At 41.2% G+C, this 20434-nt stretch overlaps 1 protein-coding gene across 9 annotated transcripts in view; it reads right to left on the reverse strand.

Annotated features, from left to right (window-relative positions):
• LOC140732414 (pituitary adenylate cyclase-activating polypeptide type I receptor-like) overlaps positions 1-20434 on the reverse strand; it is a 546399-nt gene that overhangs the window by 339140 nt on the left and 186825 nt on the right. For all 9 annotated transcript variants that reach the window (XM_073055037.1, XM_073055036.1, XM_073055034.1 and 6 more), the window contains 2 exons: positions 19383-19490; positions 18024-18133 (listed from right to left, as the gene is read on the reverse strand). In XM_073055037.1, the coding sequence (XP_072911138.1) occupies positions 18024-18133; positions 19383-19490 (218 nt within the window). The remainder of the gene's footprint in view (positions 1-18023; positions 18134-19382; positions 19491-20434) is intronic.

A 20434-nucleotide genomic window follows, 5' to 3' on the forward strand; every position in this document is an offset into this window, starting at 1 on the left:
CTTATTTCCACTTGGAATAATTTACTTATTATTTTTTAATTATTTATGGATTTTTATTGCTATATTTCTACACTATTCTTGGTTGGTGCGACTGTAACAAAACCCAATTTCCCTCGGGATCAATAAAGTATGTCTGTCTGTCTGTCTGTCTCATGCCCAACCGAGATATCACTGCCCTTCTACCTTCAGGCACAGAGTCAGCTTTTACCTGAGCTATGATGACACCATAACTTTCCCCTTTATCAATCGCAGCGCTTAAGGTTGGACGTAAACAGTAGACGATGACTATGGTCATTAATCCATAATGAAAAAGGCAGAAGCAGACCAAACAAAAGAGGAATGTAGAGAGAGTGCAGTGTGGAGTACCTGAAATATGGATTCCTACCAGCACAAAGCACCAACAGCAGCCAACGTGCCTGTTGTGTGACAATTTTTTTTTCAAATGAGGCAATGAAACTGTCCGGGCTGCTTGAACCTTTGAAGTGAATACACTCTGAGAAAGTAAGTAAGAATGTGGATTACTTTCAGTCACTTTGTGATAACTTACAGAAGTGGAAAACACCAAAACATGTTTGCCAGCACTTCACACCGAAACTGTGATGGTTTGCGTTTTTCCCAAGACATTTCATTGCTGGTTGCTCAATCCGGAAAGCTCCATGCCGTTGGAGAAGAACTGACCCTGCCAGCAGTAAGGGAGTTACTGAGTACGGTTTTCTATCAATCATCAGACCAAATAATTAAAGTGATTCTGCTCAGCGACAACTCTGTTCAAAGACGAATAGTTGAAATCTCAAACCAGAGAAAATCTGAAGTTGCTGGAAATTCAAGCAACATACACAAAATTCTGGAGGAACTCAGCAGGCCAGGTAGCATCTATGACAAAGAGCACAGTCGACAGTTCGGGTCAAGACCATAAGACATAGGAGCAGAATTAGGCCATCTGGCCCATGGAGTCTGCTCCACCATTCAATCATTTTCTATCTCCTCCTCAACCCAGTTCCCAGCCTTCTCCCCATTAACCTATGATGCCATGTCCCATCAATATACTCTTTTCCATAGATGCTATTTGGCCTGCCGAGCTCCTCCAGCAATTTGTGTGTTGAACAGATGATGACTGAGAATGTGGAAGACACATTGTGCAACATACTTAGGACAACTGGATCAACTTTGCCAGGCAACAAATTTTTGCTTCTTAGAAACACAATAAGCCTACAATACAATACAGGCCCTTCGGCCCACAAAGCTGTGCCACATATATCCTTACCTTAGAATGTACCTAGGGTTACCCACAGCCCTCTATTTTTCTAAGCTTCATGCAGCCATCCAGGAGTCTCTTAAATGACCCTATCGTTTCCGCCTCCACCACCGTTGCCGGCAGCCCATTCCACGCACTCACCACTCTCTGCATAAAAAACTTACCCCTGACATCTTCTCTGTACCTACTTCCAAGCACCTTAAAACTGTAACCTCTCATGCTAACCATTTCAGCCCTGGGAAAAAGCCTCTGACTATCCACACAATCGATGCCTCTCATCATCTTATACACCTCTATCAGGTCACCTCTCATCCTCTGTTGCTCCAAGGAGAAAAGGCTGAGTTCACTCAACCTATTCTCATAAGGCATGCTCCCCAGTCCAGGCAACATCCTTGTAAATCTCCTCTGCATCCTTTCTATGGTTTCCACATCCTTCCTGTAGTGAGGCGACCAGAACTGAGCACAGTACTCCAAGTGGGGTCTGACCAGGGTCCTATATAGCTGCAACATTACCTCTCAGCTCCTAAATTCAATTCCACGATTGAAGAAGGCCAACACACTGTATGCCTTCTTAACCACAGAGTCAACCTGCGCAGCAGCTTTGAGTGTCCTATGGACTCGGACCCCAAGATCCCTCTGATCCTCCACACTGCCAAGTGTCTTACCATTAATACTATATTCTGCCATCATATTTGACCTACCAAAATGAACCACCTCACACTTATCTGGGTTTAACTCCATCTGCCACTTCTCAGCCCAATTTTGCGTCCTACCAATGTCCCACTGTAACCTCTGACAGCCCTCCACACTATCCACAACACCCCCAACCTTTGTGTCATCAGCAAACTTACTAACCCATCCCTCCACTCCCTCATCCAGATCATTTATAAAAATCACGAAGAGAAGAGGTCCCAGAACAGACCCTTGAGGCACACCATTGGTCACCAACCTCCATGCAGAATATGACCCATCTACAACCACTCTTTGCCTTCTGTGGGCAAGCCAGTTCTGGATCCACAAAGCAATGTCCCCTTGGATCCCATGCCTCCTTACTTTCTCAATAAGCCTTGCATGAGGTACCTTATCAAATGCCTTGCTGAAATCCATATACACTACATCTACGGCTCTACCTTCATCAAGGTATTTAATCACATCTTCAGAAAATTCAATCAGGCTTGTAAGGCACGACCTGCCTTTGACAAAGCCATGCTGACTATTCCTAATCATATTATACGTCTCCAAATGTTCATAAATCCTGCCTCTCAGGATCTTCTCCATCAACTTGCCAACCACTGAAATAAGACTCACTGGTCTATAATTTCCTGGGCTATCTCTACTCCCTTTCTTGAATAAAGGAACAACATCCGCAACCCTCCAATCCTCCGGAACCTCTCCCGTCCCCATTGATGATGTAAAGATCATTGCCAGAGGCTCAGCAATGTCCTCCCTCTCTTCCCACAGTAGCCTGGGTACATCTCATCCCGTCCCGGCAACTTATCCAACTTGATGCTTTCCAAAAGCTCCAGCACATCCTCTTTCTTAATATTTATATGCTCAAGCTTTTCAGCCTGCTGTAAGTCATCCCTACGATTGCCAAGATCCTTCTCCATAGTGAATATTGAAGCAAAGTATTCATTAAGTACCTCTGCTATCTCTTCCGGTTCCATACACACTTTTTCACTGTCACACTTGATTAGCCCTATTCTCTCATGTCTTATCCTCTTGCTCTTCGCATACTTGTAGAATGCCTTGGGGTTTTCCTTAATCCTGTTTGCCAAGGCCTTCTCATGGCCCCTTCTGGCTCTCCTAATTTCATTCTTAAACTCCTTCCTGCTAGCCTTATAATCTTCTAGATCTCTATCATTACCTAATTTTTTGAACCGCTGGTAAACTTTTCTTTTTTTAAAATATTATTTATTTATTGAATTTTAGAAATTACAAGAATAAATGTAATAATGAAATGGTAAGAAAAGTGATATTAACCCTCCCCCCTCCCCTTAACCCTCCCCCCTTAATCCTTACCTAAAGAAAAAAAAAGAAAGAAAGAAAGAAAAGAGAAGAAAGATTGCCTGGATATCAGAGGATCCCCACATGTTCCATGGAGTTCAAAATAATTTTGATATTTATTTTCACTTTCCCCAATTACTATAATTTTATCTTCAAAGGACCTATGTATCTAATCCTATCTTTCGTAAGTATGGTGACCAAATTTTCAAAAATATCTCATATTCATTTCTTAAATTATATGTAATTTTTTCAAATGGAATACAACTATATTCCAACGATCCATAGTTAAATTTAAATCAGATTTCCAAGTAACTGCAATAACTTTTTTGGCTACTGCCAAAGCAATTTTTATAAATTTTTTCTGATACTTATTCAATTTAAATTTTGTTATTGTCCCTTCAATGTCTCCTAATAAAAATAGCAATGGACTATGTGGAAGTTGTACTCCAATAATTTGTTCCAATAAAAATCTTAAATTAATCCAAAATGGTTGAATTTTAGAACAAGACCAAGTAGAATGTAAAAAAGTACCAATTTCTTGTTTACATCAAAAACATTGGTCAGACATATTTGAATTTAATCTATTTATTTTCTGTGGTGTTATATATAATTGATGTAAAAAATTATATTGTATTAATCTAAGTCGAACATTTATTGTATTTCTCATACTATCAGAACATAATCTTGACCAATTTTTTCCATCAATTTTAACATTCAGATCAGATTCCCATTTTTGTCTTGATTTATGAATTCATAATTTAATTGTCTGCTTTTGAATCAAATTATACATACAGGATGTAAATTTTTTAATTTTTCCTTTCTGAATTAATATTTCTATTTCACTAGGTTTTGGCATCAACATTGTTTGTCCCAGTTTTTCTCGTAAATAAGCTTTTAATTGAAAATAACAGAAAAGAGTGTTATTTGATATTTCATATTTATTTTTTAATTGATCAAACGACATCAATATACCTCCTTCAAAACAGTCACCTATATATTTAATCCCCTTTTGAAACCAATTATGTAAAAGTTTATTATCCATTGTGAAAGGAATAAGCCTATTTTGAATTAAAGTCCTTTTTGCTAATAAAGATTTCTTTATCTCATCATCCATATTTACCTTATTCCATAAATCAATCAAATGTCTTAATATAGGAGATTCTTTTTTTTCCCGTATCCATTTGGATTCCCATTTATATATAAAATCTTCTGGTATATTTTCTCCTATCTTATCTAATTCTATTCTAATCCATGCCGGTTTTTCTTCATCAAAAAAAGACGCAATAAATCTAAGTTGATTTGCTTTATAATAATTCTTAAAGTTTGGAAGTTGTAACCCTCCTAAATCAAATTTACATGTCAATTTTTCCAATGATATTCTTGACATCTTTCCTTTCCAAAGAAATTTCCTTACATATTTATTCAGTTCTTGAAAAAACTTCTGAGGTAATTGTATTGGTAGAGTTTGAAATAAATATTGCAATCTAGGAAATATATTCATTTTTACAACATTAACTCTACCTATTAATGTTATTGGTAATATCATCCATTTATCAAGATCCTCTTTTATTGTTTTTAATAATGGCAAATAATTTTGTTTACATAAATTTTTTACATCATTATTAACTCTAATACCTAAATATTTTATCCCATTTATTAACCATCGAAATTGAGTTGCTAATCGGCATTGATTATAATTTCCATTGGTAAGGGGTAAAATTTCACTTTTATCCCAATTTACTTTATAACCTGATACTTCCCCATATTCTTCCAATCTAAAAGATAATCTTTGCAAAGATTGCAATGGGTTTGTTAAGTAAATCAAAACATCATCAGCAAATAAGTTAATCTTATATTCTTCTTGATTAACTCTAAAGCCCTCAATATCTGAATCTGTTCTAATTAATTCAGCTAATGGTTCTATTGCCAATACAAATAAAGCAGGTGATAATGGGCAGCCTTGTCTAGTTGACCTTGTTAAACAAAATGGTGTTGAAATCTGACCATTTGTAACTACTTTAGCTTGAGGATTAGTATTTAGAATTTTAATCCATTTGTATAAAAGATTTTCCTAATTCATATTTTTCCAATACCTTAAATAAAAAATCCCATTCCAATCTATCAAATGCTTTTTCTGCATCCAAAGCAACTGCCACACTCATTTCCTCTCTTTTTTGTGCCAAATGAATTATACTAATTAACCGGGTTATATTATCCATTGAATGTCTATTTTTAATAAAACCTGTTTGGTCCATATGTATTAATTTTGGTAAATATTTAGATATTCTATTAGGTAAAATTTTTGCTATTATTTTATAATCTGTATTCAACAAAGAAATAGGCCTATATGATGCTGGTTTTAAAGGATCTCGATCTTTTTTTGGCAGCTGTTAAAAAAGATTGTGGGAGTTTATGCATTCTTTCCACTTGATATATTAATTCCATAAAAGGAGGAATTAATAAATCTTTAAATTTTTTATAAAACAGGAGGAAAACCATCTTCTCCTGGAGATTTATTACTCTGAAGTGATCCTAAAGCTTCTTCAACCTCTTTTAATGTAAAAGGCATATCTAATCCTTTCTGTTCTTCAAAATTTAATTTTGGAAGGGTTATTTGTGATAAAAATTTATCTATCTCAGTAATCTTATTTGTTGATTCTGATTGATACAGTTCAGTATAAAAATTTTTTAAAGTTTCATTAATTTCTAAAGGCTTATAAGTAACCTTATTTACACTTGTTCTAATTGCATTTATTGTTTTAGAAACCTGTTCTGTTTTCAACTGCCAGGCAAGAATTTTATGTGATCTTTCACCTAGTTCATAATATTTCTGTTTAGTTCTCATAATTACTTTTTCTGTACGATATGTCTGAAGTGTATTATATTGTAATTTTTTGTTAACAAGTTGTCTTCGTTTTTCTTCTGTCATGTGTCTTTGAGATTCTTTTTCTAACTTTATAATATCTTTTTCCAACTGATCTATTTCTGCTGCGTATTCCTTCTTGATTTTAGATGTATAACTTATAATCTGACCCCTTAAATATGCTTTCATCGCTTCCCATAATACAATTTTATCCTCTACTGAATGTAAATTTGTATCCAAAAAAAACTGAATTTGTTTTTTCATAAAATCACAAAAATCTTGATGTTTTAATAAAATTGAATTAAATCTCCATCTATAAATCGATTCCTCCTTATCCATCATTATCATTGTCATTATCAAGGGAGAATGATCTGACAATATTCTTGCTTTATATTCCACACTTTTCACTCTATTTTGAATATTTTTTGATAATAAAAAAAAATCAATCCTTGAATAAGTTTTATGTCTATTTGAATAAAATGAATAATCTCTCTCTCTTGGATTCATTTTTCTCCATATATCAATCAGGTTTAATTCTTTCATTAATGATAAAGTTAATTTTGTTACTTTTGATTTTGTAGCAACTTTAGTTGACCTATCCAAAACTGGATCCAAACAAAAATTAAAATCTCCACCTATTAATATTTTATCATGTGCATCAGCCAATTTCAAAAAGACTTCTTGTATAAATTTTATATCATTTTCATTTGGTGCATAAATATTCATAAAAGTCCATAATTCTGAAAAAATTTGACAATGTATAATTACATATCTCCCCCCAGAATCAATTATTACATTTTGTATTTTAATTGGTAAAGATTTATTAACCAAAATTGCAACTCCTCTCGATTTTGAATTAAATGAAGCTGCAATAACATTTCCAACCCAATCTCTCTTTAATTTCTTATGTTCTGTTTCTGTTAAATGCGTTTCTTGTAAAAAAGCTATATCTCCTTTCATTTTCTTAATATATGTTAAAACTCTCTTTCTTTTCACAGGTCCATTAATTCCATTAACATTAAAACTTAATCAATTAAGCAAATTAGTCATTCATAATACCTTGGGAACTCTTTAAAATTCTCCATGTTGCTATGAGTTTCTCCCCAACCATCCAGGCAGAAAAGAAGAAAGATATAAAAAAGATAACTAATATATAAGAAAAAAAAACAAAATACCCCCCCACTAATGTTGCGAATAAAAAGAACACAACATTACCCTCCCCCCATTTTACAGGTCATGGCAATCGCCATGATTGTACACGTGAAACTCGCAGCCGTCGATCAGGAGCTCCTCCAGCTCCCCCGCAAAAAGAAAGAAAAAAAACATATATATATATATATATATATATATATATATATATATATATATATATATATATATATATATTAATGAAGAAAAAAAAGAAAATAATTAATATCTCTACTCCCAATTAATTCTCTTCAACTATTTTTTCTTTATAAATGTCCATCAAGTCCAACCTTATTTCAATCTTCATCATAAGTCCATTTCATTTCTATAATTCATTAGTCCTCTTCATGAACATCGGGTAGTTCTTGTACAAATTTCTCCGCTTTCCGGTAGTCAACAAAAAAACTTCTTTCTCCATTTTCCAGAAAAATTATCACCCTTTTATAACCCTTTTCCCATAAAGATTTTTTCACTGGATTAAATTCTTTCCGCCTCTTCAGAAGATCGTAACTTATGTCTGGGTAAAAAAAAACTCTTTTCCCTTTTATTATCAATGGCCCTTTTCTCTCTTTGGCACCCTGAGTAGCTGCCTTCAAGATCATTTCTTTATCTTGATACCTTAAGCATTTTATCAAAATTGATCTTGGATTTTGATCTTGTTGAGATCTTGGTCTTAAAGCTCTATGTGCTCTTTCAATTTCAATTACTTGACTTCCTTCTTCCATTTCCAAAATTTTCAGAATCCAATCTTGAAAGAATTTTATTGGATTTTCTCCCTCTGTACCTTCCATAAGACCAACAATTTTAATATTATTTCGTCTACTAGAGTTCTCAAGCGCATCCATTTTTACAAGTATCCGTTTTCTTTCTGCTATCCAGACAGAATTATCATTTTCTACTTTTTCTATTCTTTCAGTATTTTCTTCCACTTTTACTTCCATCTCTTTAACTTCCTTCTCCATCTTCTTTTGTTTTTCCACCACATTATCAAGTGTATTCTGTATCCTTTTTATATCTGTTCTTATAGCTTTTAATTCCTTTGTCATATCTGTTCTTGTAACTTTTGATTCTTTCATCATATCTGCTCTTATAGATTTTAATTCATTCGTTATATATCTCAGGATATCTTTTATGTCTCCTTTAATCTCTTTCTTCTTTTTCTTTTCTTCCTCCTCCGAATTTCCCAAAGAGTCTGTGTCTCCTTCCAATTCCGTTCCAATTTCACTTCCAGCCGTAGTTTGGCTTTGTAGTTCTGTTAATATCTTCCCATAGATACTTTCGCGCATGCGTTCCTTCCGTTTCTTCTTAGAGTCCGCCGACATTGCTACAGCTTCCTTCCCCTCATCATCAGAAGTACCGTGCACTTCGCCGGGAGGAGATCCAACTTGAGTCCGATGCTTCACCGAAGCGGTTAGGCCTTTTTCCCCACCGATTTGCACAGTATTCGAAGTAATAGCTTCGGAGCTATTTCAGTTTAGGAGCCATATCAAAAGATATTCCCGAGTTGCTTATAAGTAATTTCTAATAGATATTAGTTAACTCTTCTTCATTTAAACCATATTTCATTACTTTTTACGAGGGAGCTGGATTTCCAACGTCTCGACCCTACGTCATCACGTGACGTCCCCCTGTAAACTTTTCTTCTTGACTAGATTTACAACAGCCTTTGTACACCACGGTTCCTCACCCCAACCATAACTTCCCTGTCTCATTGGAACGTACCTATGCAGAACTCCACGCAAATATCCTTGGAACACATTTCTGCCGTACATTTCCCTGAGAACATCTGTTTCCAATTTATGCTTCCAAGTTCCTGCCTGATAGCCTCATATTTCCCCTTACTCCAATTAACTGTTTTCCTAACTTGTCTGTTCCTATCTCCCTCCAATGCTATGATAAAGGAGATAGAATTATGATCACTATCTCCAAAATGCTCTTCCACTGAGAGATCTGACACCTGACCAGGTTCATTTCCCAATACCAGATCAAGTACAGCCCCTCCTCTTGTAGGCTTATCTACATATTGTGTCAAGAAACCTTCCTGAACACACCAAGCAAACTCCACGCCATCTAAACCCCTTCCTCTAAGGAGATGCCAATCAGTATTTGAGAAATTAAAATCTCCCATTACGACAACCTTGTTATTATTACAGAATCTGTCTCCCTGCCTGCTCCTCGATGTCCCTGTTACTATTGGGTGCTCTATAAAAAACACCCAGTAGAGTTATTGACCCCTTCCTGTTCCTAACTTCCACCCACAAAGACTCCGTAGACAATCCTTCCATGATTTCCTCCTTTTCTGTAGCCGTGACACTATCTCTGATCAACAGTGCCACGCCCCCACCTCTTTTGCCTCCCTCCCTGTCCTTTCTGAAACATCTAAAGCCTGGTACTCTAAGTAACCATTCCTGACATCCAAGTCTCTGTAATGGCCACAACGTCATAATTCCAAGTACTGATCCACACTCTAAGCTCATTCTTGGTTATGTTCACTTCATAAAGGATGAAAGCATGGTTCAAAAGTTGTTATTTGAAAGTGACTAGAAACAGATAGGAAGGGGAGCTAATATTTTGGGTTGTTGAGCAATTTTTACAAGAGGACATTCTGCTCACCAACGTTCTTCCTCCTTCGACAGATGGGGCAGCATCAATGACAAAACACCACCATGGGGTTTTTACTTTCTTGAAAAGATCTGCACCTAATATATTTACCATTCACTTTGGACTTCACAGACAACATCTTGTCTCAGAAAAACCCTAGTGCTCTGCTGCACAAATCATTAAATTCTGTTGTGTCTGCAGTAAATAAAATCAAAGCCCGTGCTCTCAATTCTCTTTGTATTGAGAATGACGAACAGTTTGAAGGCCTACTGTTGAACGCAGAAGTCAGATGGCTCCCAGAAGGAAACTGCCTGAGATGCTTTCATGCACTTTTTGAAAATGTGATAAACCTCTTTGAAGACACGAATGCTTCATTCAGTAATCAAGCTCAAGAATTTTAGGCATGACATTGCTTATTTGTCAGAATTATTTGCAATGTTTAATAAAATCAATCTTAAATTGCAATTGTGAATCTTATTGAAATTAAATCAGTCGCCTCCACTTTTCTGACCCAGTTAACCCTGTTCAGGTGCAACAAGGGCAGTCCTGACCTTTTTCTAATTTGCCAGTCTCTCTAAGTTGGAAGAGAGAAAAAGACTATCAGATCTGTGCCCACCCAGGTGAGCTGCACAAAAACATGTCGGAGAGATTTCAGGATCTTCTCTTGATCCGAGTTCCAGATTGGGCAATAAATTCATTGCTGAACACTTGTAATGAGGAATTAACAGAAAGGATGGAGGAAGAATGGATCTTACTACAATATGACTTGGATCTGAAGCCGAGCTTCAAAAATCAAATCAAGACTTTTGGTTGTAGAAAGCAACTTCTGAACACTATCCTGCACTGTGGAAAAAGGTCGAGATGTTCTTTATAGCCTTTTTAACATTACATTTAGTGGAGCGCAGTTATCCAAATTCTTTCAAAGGAACGAAACAGATTTCAAATTACTGAAATGTGGGGATCTGAGACTCCATCTGAGTGACTTCTGAATAATGTCTGCAATCATTTGTCCCTGCTTTGAATTTGTAGTCCTGATTTTCTTTCACTGTGCACCGTAAATCAAAATTCTTTATAGCTTTTATGTAATGCTGGAAAGGGAGAGGGGTCTCTGAGGATGGGGTCTGGGAGCCAAGGAAGCAGTAACCTAAAAAAGTTTGGGGAAAAACTGGTTTGAAGGGTATTGGGTCAAATGGAGCAGGCTTAGATGGGAATCTCGGTCAGCATGGTTAGATGGGCTGAAAGGCCTATAACTATGCTGTAGGACGCTCTGACACATTTCCTGTCCTCCAGTCATCTGACACAAGTCCTGGTTATGTGACCGCTAACACCAGGCAGACAATCTCTAGAGAGTATTGATAATGGCTGGGGTCACCCATCTTGCCCAGAAGGTGGCAACAGCAAACCACCTTGAAGTATGTCTGTGCCACCACAGACTCCCCTGAGATCGATTGCCTTGCAGGCATTCACAGTAGAACAAAATCATACCATAGAATCAATAAAAAACGACACACAAGGACTGACAAACAAAAAAAACAACGTGCAAAAAGAGACAAATTGTGCAAATAGATTGAAAATATTAACAAATGAATAAACAAATAATTGTTCTCAGCTCTAGAGGAGCTGTTCATTTTACATGGACATCACTTCCTATACATAAGCTGTTTTTTATATCATTTCCTGTGCAGTTTTATCCGATTTGGGGCATATGCTGAAACGATACACATCTCTACCCACTCTTTATTTGTCCTGGAAGCTGCAATATATGTACACGTTAAGTTTTCGGTAATACTGAAGGAAGCATTGTGCTTATGTTTATTGTTGTACCACGAGTTTACTCGTTTACACGGTATAGTTACAGAGTGCTATCAATGTGTGCTACCTTGCTTAACGCCGGTCGTGAGAATAATCGGCAGTGTTGGTATGTTCTGCCACGTGACAATCCTGGATTGAATTTAAAGCACATTTTACTAAACTCTCTACAGTTTCACAGTGAAGAGGTCACAGTAAAGACCCTGAAGAAAGTTCCCGTCTCGGGTGATTTTTGGGAAGTCGTTTAGCTTGCCGCTTAGGTGCGTTCATACGCACAGTGAGGGCAGTAGAGTGAAAAGATAACTGGTCGCCAAGGACTGGAGACAAGCCTGAGCACCGTGGGTGATACCGACCCAAGCAACGTTGATCGCTAAAACCTGGAGATCAGGTCAGAAGGTGGCTCGTCTATCCCAGCTTAGCAACACTCGAATTAAACCACGATCAGCGCAGCCTACAGGGAAGCTGAAGCGGCAGGAATGACAGCTGCCTACACTGAGCACAAAGTTGGGATACAGATGGTGAAGGCGCGTACAGACATGGAGAAGACCCATGTAGAAGCTACATTAAGTGCTCTCAGTGAAGCTGCGGCAGCAGCTGACCGAGTCTGTACCCGGAGCCTGTCGTGCTTTGCCATCACAACAGCCAATGCAGCTTACTGAAGAAAACATCCAAATGCACTTGAGCCATAAAACAGACAGTGATCCGGCTCCACAACGAGAAGCTGTCACACACACCACACGGTCCTTTCACACAGTCAAGGTCTACAGCAGGAAAGAGCCACAACCACCCTTCCCCAGCTCCACCTCAGCAAAGATCTCTGACAAGGTCTGCTACTGATGGTAATCCTATCTGCTCAGACACAGGCATCCCTCCCAGGGCACACATTTGGAAAACAGTCTCCACAATGCTTTCATTCAGGAGCCGCAGGTACCTGGCTTGTTGAGACCTGGTGAGAACAGGACTAAAAGAGTTCGACAGCCAGTCTGCCAGTTGTCTGTCCTGGAAGTCCAGCTTTCAGAACGCTTTGGAATGGACAAAGAGCTAGACCTTCTCACTAAGTGCCTTGAAGGGGAGTCACTGCACCATTGAAAGGGGTTAGAGCAACTCACGTCAACAATACAGCTGCTGGCTTACAAATGCTGAGTCAGATGCTGGACAAATATTACGACTCTCCAGAGGCAATCAAAGAATTCCTCTTCAGCAGACTAGATAATTTTCCAAAGCTCTCACACAACGGATGGCAGAAGCTACAAGGGTTTGCAGACCTGTTGTCAGAAGTGAAAGCGCAATAAAACCAGGGTTACCTACCAGGACTGACTTTCCGGGAAACAGCAAGAGGACTAAACCGGACAGTGGTGAAACTACCGTACAATATGCGAGACCAGTGGATAACCGCAGGGTTCATGTATAACACGAAGCATCGTGCCCACGATCTGCCATTTCCATTCTTGTGGAATTCGTCTGCTGCCACACAGAAATGCAAAACCACCCAACTTCCGGTAACACCTCATTCAAAGTGAGGTGTCCGGCATGGAAAACCAGTCTCCCTATCGCGCTCAACAAAACTGAAGCAGAAAACCCTGTCGTGAACCCCGATAACGTAAGAAACCTCACCTCTGAAGGAAATGCAGAGGATTCAGAGAAAAACTGCGTGCAGACTGCAGACGTTTTCTAAAGGAGTGCTCAGTAAGTTTCAAACGTTGTGCTTCGACAGCACGCAAGCAAAAGACTGTGAAGCTGTCATACTCTCCACCGAGAGCAGCAGTGACCAGCACATACTGTATCAGCACTTGGTTCAGGGCCAGCACCTGGGACTTCTTCTGGTTCCAGCACGCCCACAGCGGGGAGCCAGCAGAGCACCCTTAGATGTACAGTACCTATTGTATTTCCTCATGCACAGGGGTACTTGGAAAAGGGCTCCAAGGGAAGTCCTGCTCTAAAATATGTCTAACCAGCATCTACCCGAAACAAAATCCTGAGCAAAAACTAAAGGCAGATGTGATATTGGATAATCAGAGCAATTTAGCATTCAAGGTTAGGCTTCCCCAAACACCCTAAGGACATGTTCTAGAACATCAGAAATTGCCGGAAGAGGAGCCAGTGGATTTGTTGTGGAGTCATTAGGAGGGGAGGTCTGCCCACCCTTGCAAAGCCTCACTGAGAGCGACCATATTCCCAACAACAGGGATGAAATCCCAAATCCTGAAGCTGCTCAAGGTCATTCACATCTTAAGGCCGTGTCTAACAAGATTCCTCCACTTGATTCTCCCGTTGTTCGGCAGAGGCGCCATCTGTAGGCAGGTGAAAGGTGCAGCGGGCGCAATAGAGAGACTTGGGTTGGGTCGCAGCGTGTGAAGTCTGCCTTGAACGTGCTCACCAGCTCTCTAGTGTCCCGGAGAAGAGGCCTGTGAGAGTACAAACTGCATGAAAGAGAAGATTGTAAGTGCTCCGCTCAACCAGACTTAGACAAGCTGATCTTCTCTCACTCAGAATCTGGCACCTTGCGTCAAAGACGAGGTCTTCCTTTAAATCACGAACAAGAAGTTTAGCAGAGACAAGTCTAACAGTAGGATAGCTCCATTTCCTTTCTGCTCTCCACAACAATTCCTACCAAGCAGCAGAGAACTGGCCCTTAGTCGCACATTGAGAGGGAAACCAGAAATGAGACTCTCATGGAGACTTGAGAACCATCATGCTGAGCCAGCTCCTCCACCAGCTCCCAACCAAGAAGCTTCGTTGTTACCTCCCACAGAAACCTGCACAGATATGAATTTTCTTTGATTCGAGTGCACAGTTCAGTTATCACTGAACAATGGGGTCTTGCAGGGTACGAGTCTCAATAACTGTTTGCTTGGGGTCCGAGTCCACTGCAATAAATCGATCAAGTGTTCCACAGCTTCCCAGTCATCATGACGACTTCTGACTCTTGTGGTTTCATGGCCAACATCTGCACATCGAGACTCTGGAGCACCACATGAGAGCTCCTAACTTCCCCTTGCAGCTGTGGCAATCTCTGGCCTCAACAGGACAATTATTGAGGGAGAGAAGGAATTCGGGACTGAAGCACAGAGGTACAGAGAGGTACATTTCCATGTTGGAGATGGTCTTAACTCATTTTCTAGTGCAGGAAAAGCAGCACCAGACATTTTGGTGCAGTCTAATCTAAGACTACAAAAGATAGTGACAAACAGTGCTGAGAAAAAGCAATGCTTTCTATCTGAAGATCTGGCCAAAGTTCTACAGAATATTGTTCTTGGACAGGATTTCTTTCCTATGCAGGGCAGTCTGACACCCTAACTTTCCAGGTCGCTGATAGCAAAAGACCCTTTAGCCACTGCGAGGTGCTATCGACTATTCACAGATTACGTTGGACTTTCTGCTCCCGTCAGTATCCAGGAATACTTCATGTTAAGAGAATTGATCCCAGATACTTGCGGATAGGACGTCCCATTCCCCTAAAGAGAAGCACGAGCAGTGGTGTTCAGATTTGAAAATTACAAGAATCTGTGCAATTCCACTATCTGCAGTCCAAAAGAAAGAGAACTGTGCCTTCTATGGTGTGTCAACTAAAGGTTTGCTGCTCTTGTGTACCTGAATGTCACAGACACTGTGGAGTAGAGTGAAGGTGGATTCATCCTGGGCAAGGCAAAGCAAATCTCCTGGGCTCCCAAATCAAATCTCTCCATACCGAGGTTTGAACTCAATGCCGAAGTTCTAGCAGTCGAGATGGCAGAGATGTTAACCAAAGTACTGGACGCAGAACTAGATGATACCAAGTTCTTTACATACAGCAAGGTTGTGCTTGGTTATATATTTAACTAAGTACAGAGATTCTACGTTTATCAGGAACCAACGCAACAAGTGATCAACCCAGAAGAGCTAGTTGAGCTATGCTGATCTCAATATGCCTGATTATACCACAAGAGTGGTCCAAGTTAATCAGCTCACTCTCTCCTCACGGTTACCTGGCCCAGCGTTTCTTGCTGATCCTCAACTAGACCACGGTCAGCAGTAAACTTTCAACTTACTCGATCCTGAGTCAGATGTGGAAATACGTCCACAAGTGTTGGCCAACATCACTCAATCAGCACTGCTCCGACTTGGCAGTACACGCTTTGAGTGTTTTTCAAGCTGCAAGTCACTGGAAGTGCAAAGCATTTGCCTGGCCCTCACTTATTGCTCTTTGTGTTACAAACACATACGGCACATCTCAGTGTAGGAGCAACTGACTCGGGCAAAGGTCAGAGTCCTTTTTGTTCAAAAGCAGGCTTATGCAGAGGAAGTGCAGTGCATCACGAAGCAGGAATCCGAATCAGATTTAATATCACCGGCATACTGTATGTTGTGAAACATGCTAACTTTACGGCAGAGGTACAATGCAATACATAAGTGGATATAGAGAACAAGACCTGAGTTACGTTGTGTGGGTGTGTATGTATATATATATATATATATTCCTATTAAATAGTTAAGTAGTGCAAAAAACAGAAGTAAAAAAGTAGTGAGGTAGTGTTCATGGGTTCAATGTCCATTTAGAAATTGGAAGAAGCTGTTCCTGAATCGCTGAGTGTGTGCCTTCAGGCTCCTGTACCTCCTACCTGATGGTGGAGGGGAAGAAGCTGTTCCTGAATCGCTGAGTGTCTGCCCTCAGGCTCCTGTACCTCCTCCCTGATGGCGGAGGGGAAGAAGCTGTTCCTGAATCGCTGAGTGTGTGCCCTCAGGCTCCTGTACCTCCTACCTGATGGCGGAGGGGAAGAAGCTGTTCCTGAATCGCTGAGTGTGTGTCCTCAGGCTCCTGTACCTCCTACCTGATGGCGGAGGGGAAGAAGCTGTTCCTGAATCGCTGAGTGTGTGCCTTCAGGCTTCTGTACCTTCTCCCTGACAGTGACAGTGTGAAGAGGGCATGTCCTGGGTGGTGGGAATCCTTAATGATGGACTCCACCTTCCTAAGGCCCGGCTCCTTGAAGATGTCTTGGATACTGCGGAGGCTGGTACACCCTGATGGAGCTGACTAATTTTACAAGTTTCTGCAACTTACTTTGATCCTGCGCACTAGCACCCCCCCCCCCCCCCATACCAAATGGTGATCAGCCAATCAACTAGTCAGAATGCTCTCTACGGTACACTTGTAGAAGTTTTTGAGTGCTTTAGTTGACAAACCAAATCTCCTCAAACTCCGAGTGAAATAAAACTGCTGTCTTGCCTTCTTCATAGCTGCGTCAATACGTTGTGTCTAGGTGAGGTCCTCAGACTCCCAGAATCACTTCCAGAACAAAGTGCCCGTCGTAAACCTGTCCCATTCTTGACTCTGACAGGCCACTGTGAGTTGGAGCACGACTCACTTCAGAGGAAACTCACCCAGTCGTCATTCTGGTTGGGCATCACGTCACCTCTCTTCTCATTAGACAGTACCACAAGCAAGTACTGTCCATAATTCAGGCCAGTGAGAATGGTTAGAGACTGTGTGGGAAGACTAACTTCAAGACCAGTCTCTGAGACTATCCTTCCTCTGTCATAGACTTAAGGAAATGATCACTTGGCCTTTAGTTTCAGTAGTTAAGTTTGACATCCTATGGATGTCGGGCGGGGGTGGGGAGTGCTCTGGTCTCTAGGGAGGCAGTTCAGTATGGACACACTGTAACGGCAGTAGAATTATTCTGAGAACATGAGTTGCAGAGTCCTTGAAAGTATTGAATCTGTAGGTTGTGGAATCAATTCAGTTCTGTGGGTGAAAACGTCTTGTTAATGAGAGAGGTCAGAGGAGAATGGCCAGACTGGGTCAAGCTCACAGGAAGGTGACAGTAACTCAAATAATCACACGTTACGTGTGCAGAAGAGCATCTGTGAACACACAACACATCAAACCTTGAAGTGGATGGGCTACAGATGACCACCAACACACACTCAGTGGCCACTTTATTAGGTAGAGGAGGATATAGTATAGTGACCTCTGAGTGTATATGACAATAATACACCAAATTCCAATTCCGATTCACCTTCCACCTTACAAGATGTCCATTTAAGAGTCTGATAGCAGTGGTTAGAAGCTGTCCTTCAGTCTCTTACAATTTGGTTTCCTCCAACCTGCATGCCTTTAGGATCATCCAGGTCGCAGGGAGAACGTGCAGACTCCACACAGACAGGATCAGACTGCGGACCCCGGAACTGTGCACGTTGGTCCCAGCAGCTGACCCTCTGTGCTGCCACTATTATGTTCTCGGGGGGAGGGGGGAAGCGGACAGTGAGGAAAAGACACTCTTTGTTAAAAGACGCAAAGCTTGCAGGGACAAGCAGAGTTACCTGGTCTCCGATCTCAGTGATATTTTCGTCAAGGCCGCACGCCTCATAGTAATGGGGAAAGGTTTCCGACCAGCCTTCGTATGTGCAGTTCCTGTAGACTAACCCCAAATCTGGAGAGTTTACAACACAAAAACGAAGAGGAATTATTCTCTGACTTCAAGTAACCACTCCCCACTGTCCCCTCCAGCCCCCCACCATACACACCATTTCAGTTTTCTCCCAAGGGTTTGTCTCACCTCCTCCATCACCCTCACAAACTGCCCAGAACCTCCCTCTGGTTCACCACCTTCTTCCCCTTTCTTCCATGGACCACTATCCTCTCCTGTCGGATTCCTTCTTCTTCAGCACTTTACCTCTTCCACCTAACCCCTCCCAGCTTCTCATCCCTCCTTCCTCACCTACCCACCTGGTCACAGCTATTGCCTGCCTGATTGTACTCCTCCCCTTCCCACCCACTTTCTTATCCCAGCATCCACCCCCTTCCTTTCCAGTCCTGATGAAGGATCTCAGCCCAAGACGTTGACTGATTATTCCCCTCCATAGACGCTGCCTGGCCTGCTGAGTTCTCCCAACAGTCTGTGTGTGTTGCTCTGGATTTCCAGCATCTGCAGAATCTCTAGAGTACTGCATTCGGTTCTGGTCACTCCATTACAGGAAGGGAGGAGGAGCTTTGTAGAGGGTGCAGAAGAGTTTTACCAGGACGCGGCTTGGAGCAGAGGCCACGTTCAATAACGAGAGACTAGACAAGCTTATGATGTTCTCTCTGACCTGCAAAAGTTTATGGGATTATGAGGCATAAACAGAGTAGACAGACAGTGTCTGTTTACCAGGGTTGAAATGTCTAACGCTAGGGGGCGTGCATTGAAGGTGGGGGGGGGGGGGTGTGGAGCAGGTGGTGGGGGTCCGGTGGGTGCTGCCTGGGTGGTGGTGGAGGCAGATGTCAGAGGCATTCAGGAGACCCTTGGAAGGGCACACGGATGCTCAGGAAATGGAAGCAATTTGACCATTGATTAGATAGAAGGGATTCATTCAGTTTGGTGTTTGGTTAATTAGCTCAACGCAACATAGAACATCGAAAAACCTACAGCACATTACAGGCTTTTCGGCCCACAATGTTGTGCCGACCACGTAACCTACTCTAGAAGCTGCCCAGAATTTCCCTTCTGCATAACCCTTTATTTTTCCAAGCTCCATGTAGCTATCTAAGAGTCCCCTAAATGACCCTATCCTGGGCCGCGAGGCCTGCCCTCTGCTCTACCGCTTCATGTTCTGTAGACTCCACCTTCAAGGGGGCAAAATGCACCCATCTAGCTGACTCCACTGTCTGAAGAACTGCCCAAGATGGGGCCGGCGGGTTACCGTTATCGGTGTTAATGAGTCTGAAGTATCCTGGGCAAGCGACGGAAATGACTTCACCAAAAGCTGCGTTCGGCCAGCAGGTTATGTTGTCCCACATTCCTGGACAGTCTGCGGAGAGAAACAGCAGGAAGTTATCAGAACGAGCCCTCACCCATCGGAGTAAAGATCAGCTGGTTTAAAGTGCATTTATTATCAAAGTATGCACACCATACACAACACTTTGATTCATTTTCTTGCAGGAAAATAAGGAAATATAATAGATTCCATGAAGAAACAGACATAACAAAGGCAGAGTCCCTGAAAGTGAGTCTACAGGCCCTGGAGTCAGTTCATCACTGATGCGAATGAAGCCATCCAGGAGCCTGAAGGTTGTAGGGGCAGCAACTGTTCCTGAACTTGGTGGCGTGGGACCCTAGACTCTTGCGCCTCCTGCCTGATGGTAGTGAGGGGGACTGGTCAAACGCAGGCAGAATGTTGGGCTGTAGTGCAAATGAAATCTAGTTGGGATTGTTCCTGGGAGTAACGTATTGGGTAACCTGTCTAGGCCAAGCATGGTCAGGTAACCACAAGGAAGCACAATGTCCTCACCTTCTTAGGATATTAAGGTTCAGCTTGTTACTGAACACACCAACAAACTTTTACAGATGTACTGTTGAAAGTCCTGACTGGTACTCTCAAGGTCTGGTTGAATGGACAACACAGGAACACAACGGTAGAAAGTAGTAAACTCACCACATCCACTCCCCACCATCGCTAGTATCTACAGGAGGTGCTGCCTCAAGAAAGCAACGTCATTATCAAAGATCCCCACCGAACATGCTGTGCTGAACATGTCCTTACCTTAGAAATTACCTAGGGTTACCCATAGCCCTCTATTTTTCTAAGCTCCATGTATCCATCCAGGAGTCTCTTAAAAGACCCTATCGTATCCACCTCCATCACCGTTGCCGGCAGCCCATTCCACGCACTCAGCACTCTCTGAGTAAAAAACTTACCCCTGACATCTCCTCTGTGCCTACTCCCCAGTACTTTAAACCTGTGTCCTCTTGTGG

This window comes from Hemitrygon akajei, chromosome 8 (assembly GCF_048418815.1).
Source record: "Hemitrygon akajei chromosome 8, sHemAka1.3, whole genome shotgun sequence".
Taxonomy (NCBI): Eukaryota; Metazoa; Chordata; class Chondrichthyes; order Myliobatiformes; family Dasyatidae; genus Hemitrygon; species Hemitrygon akajei.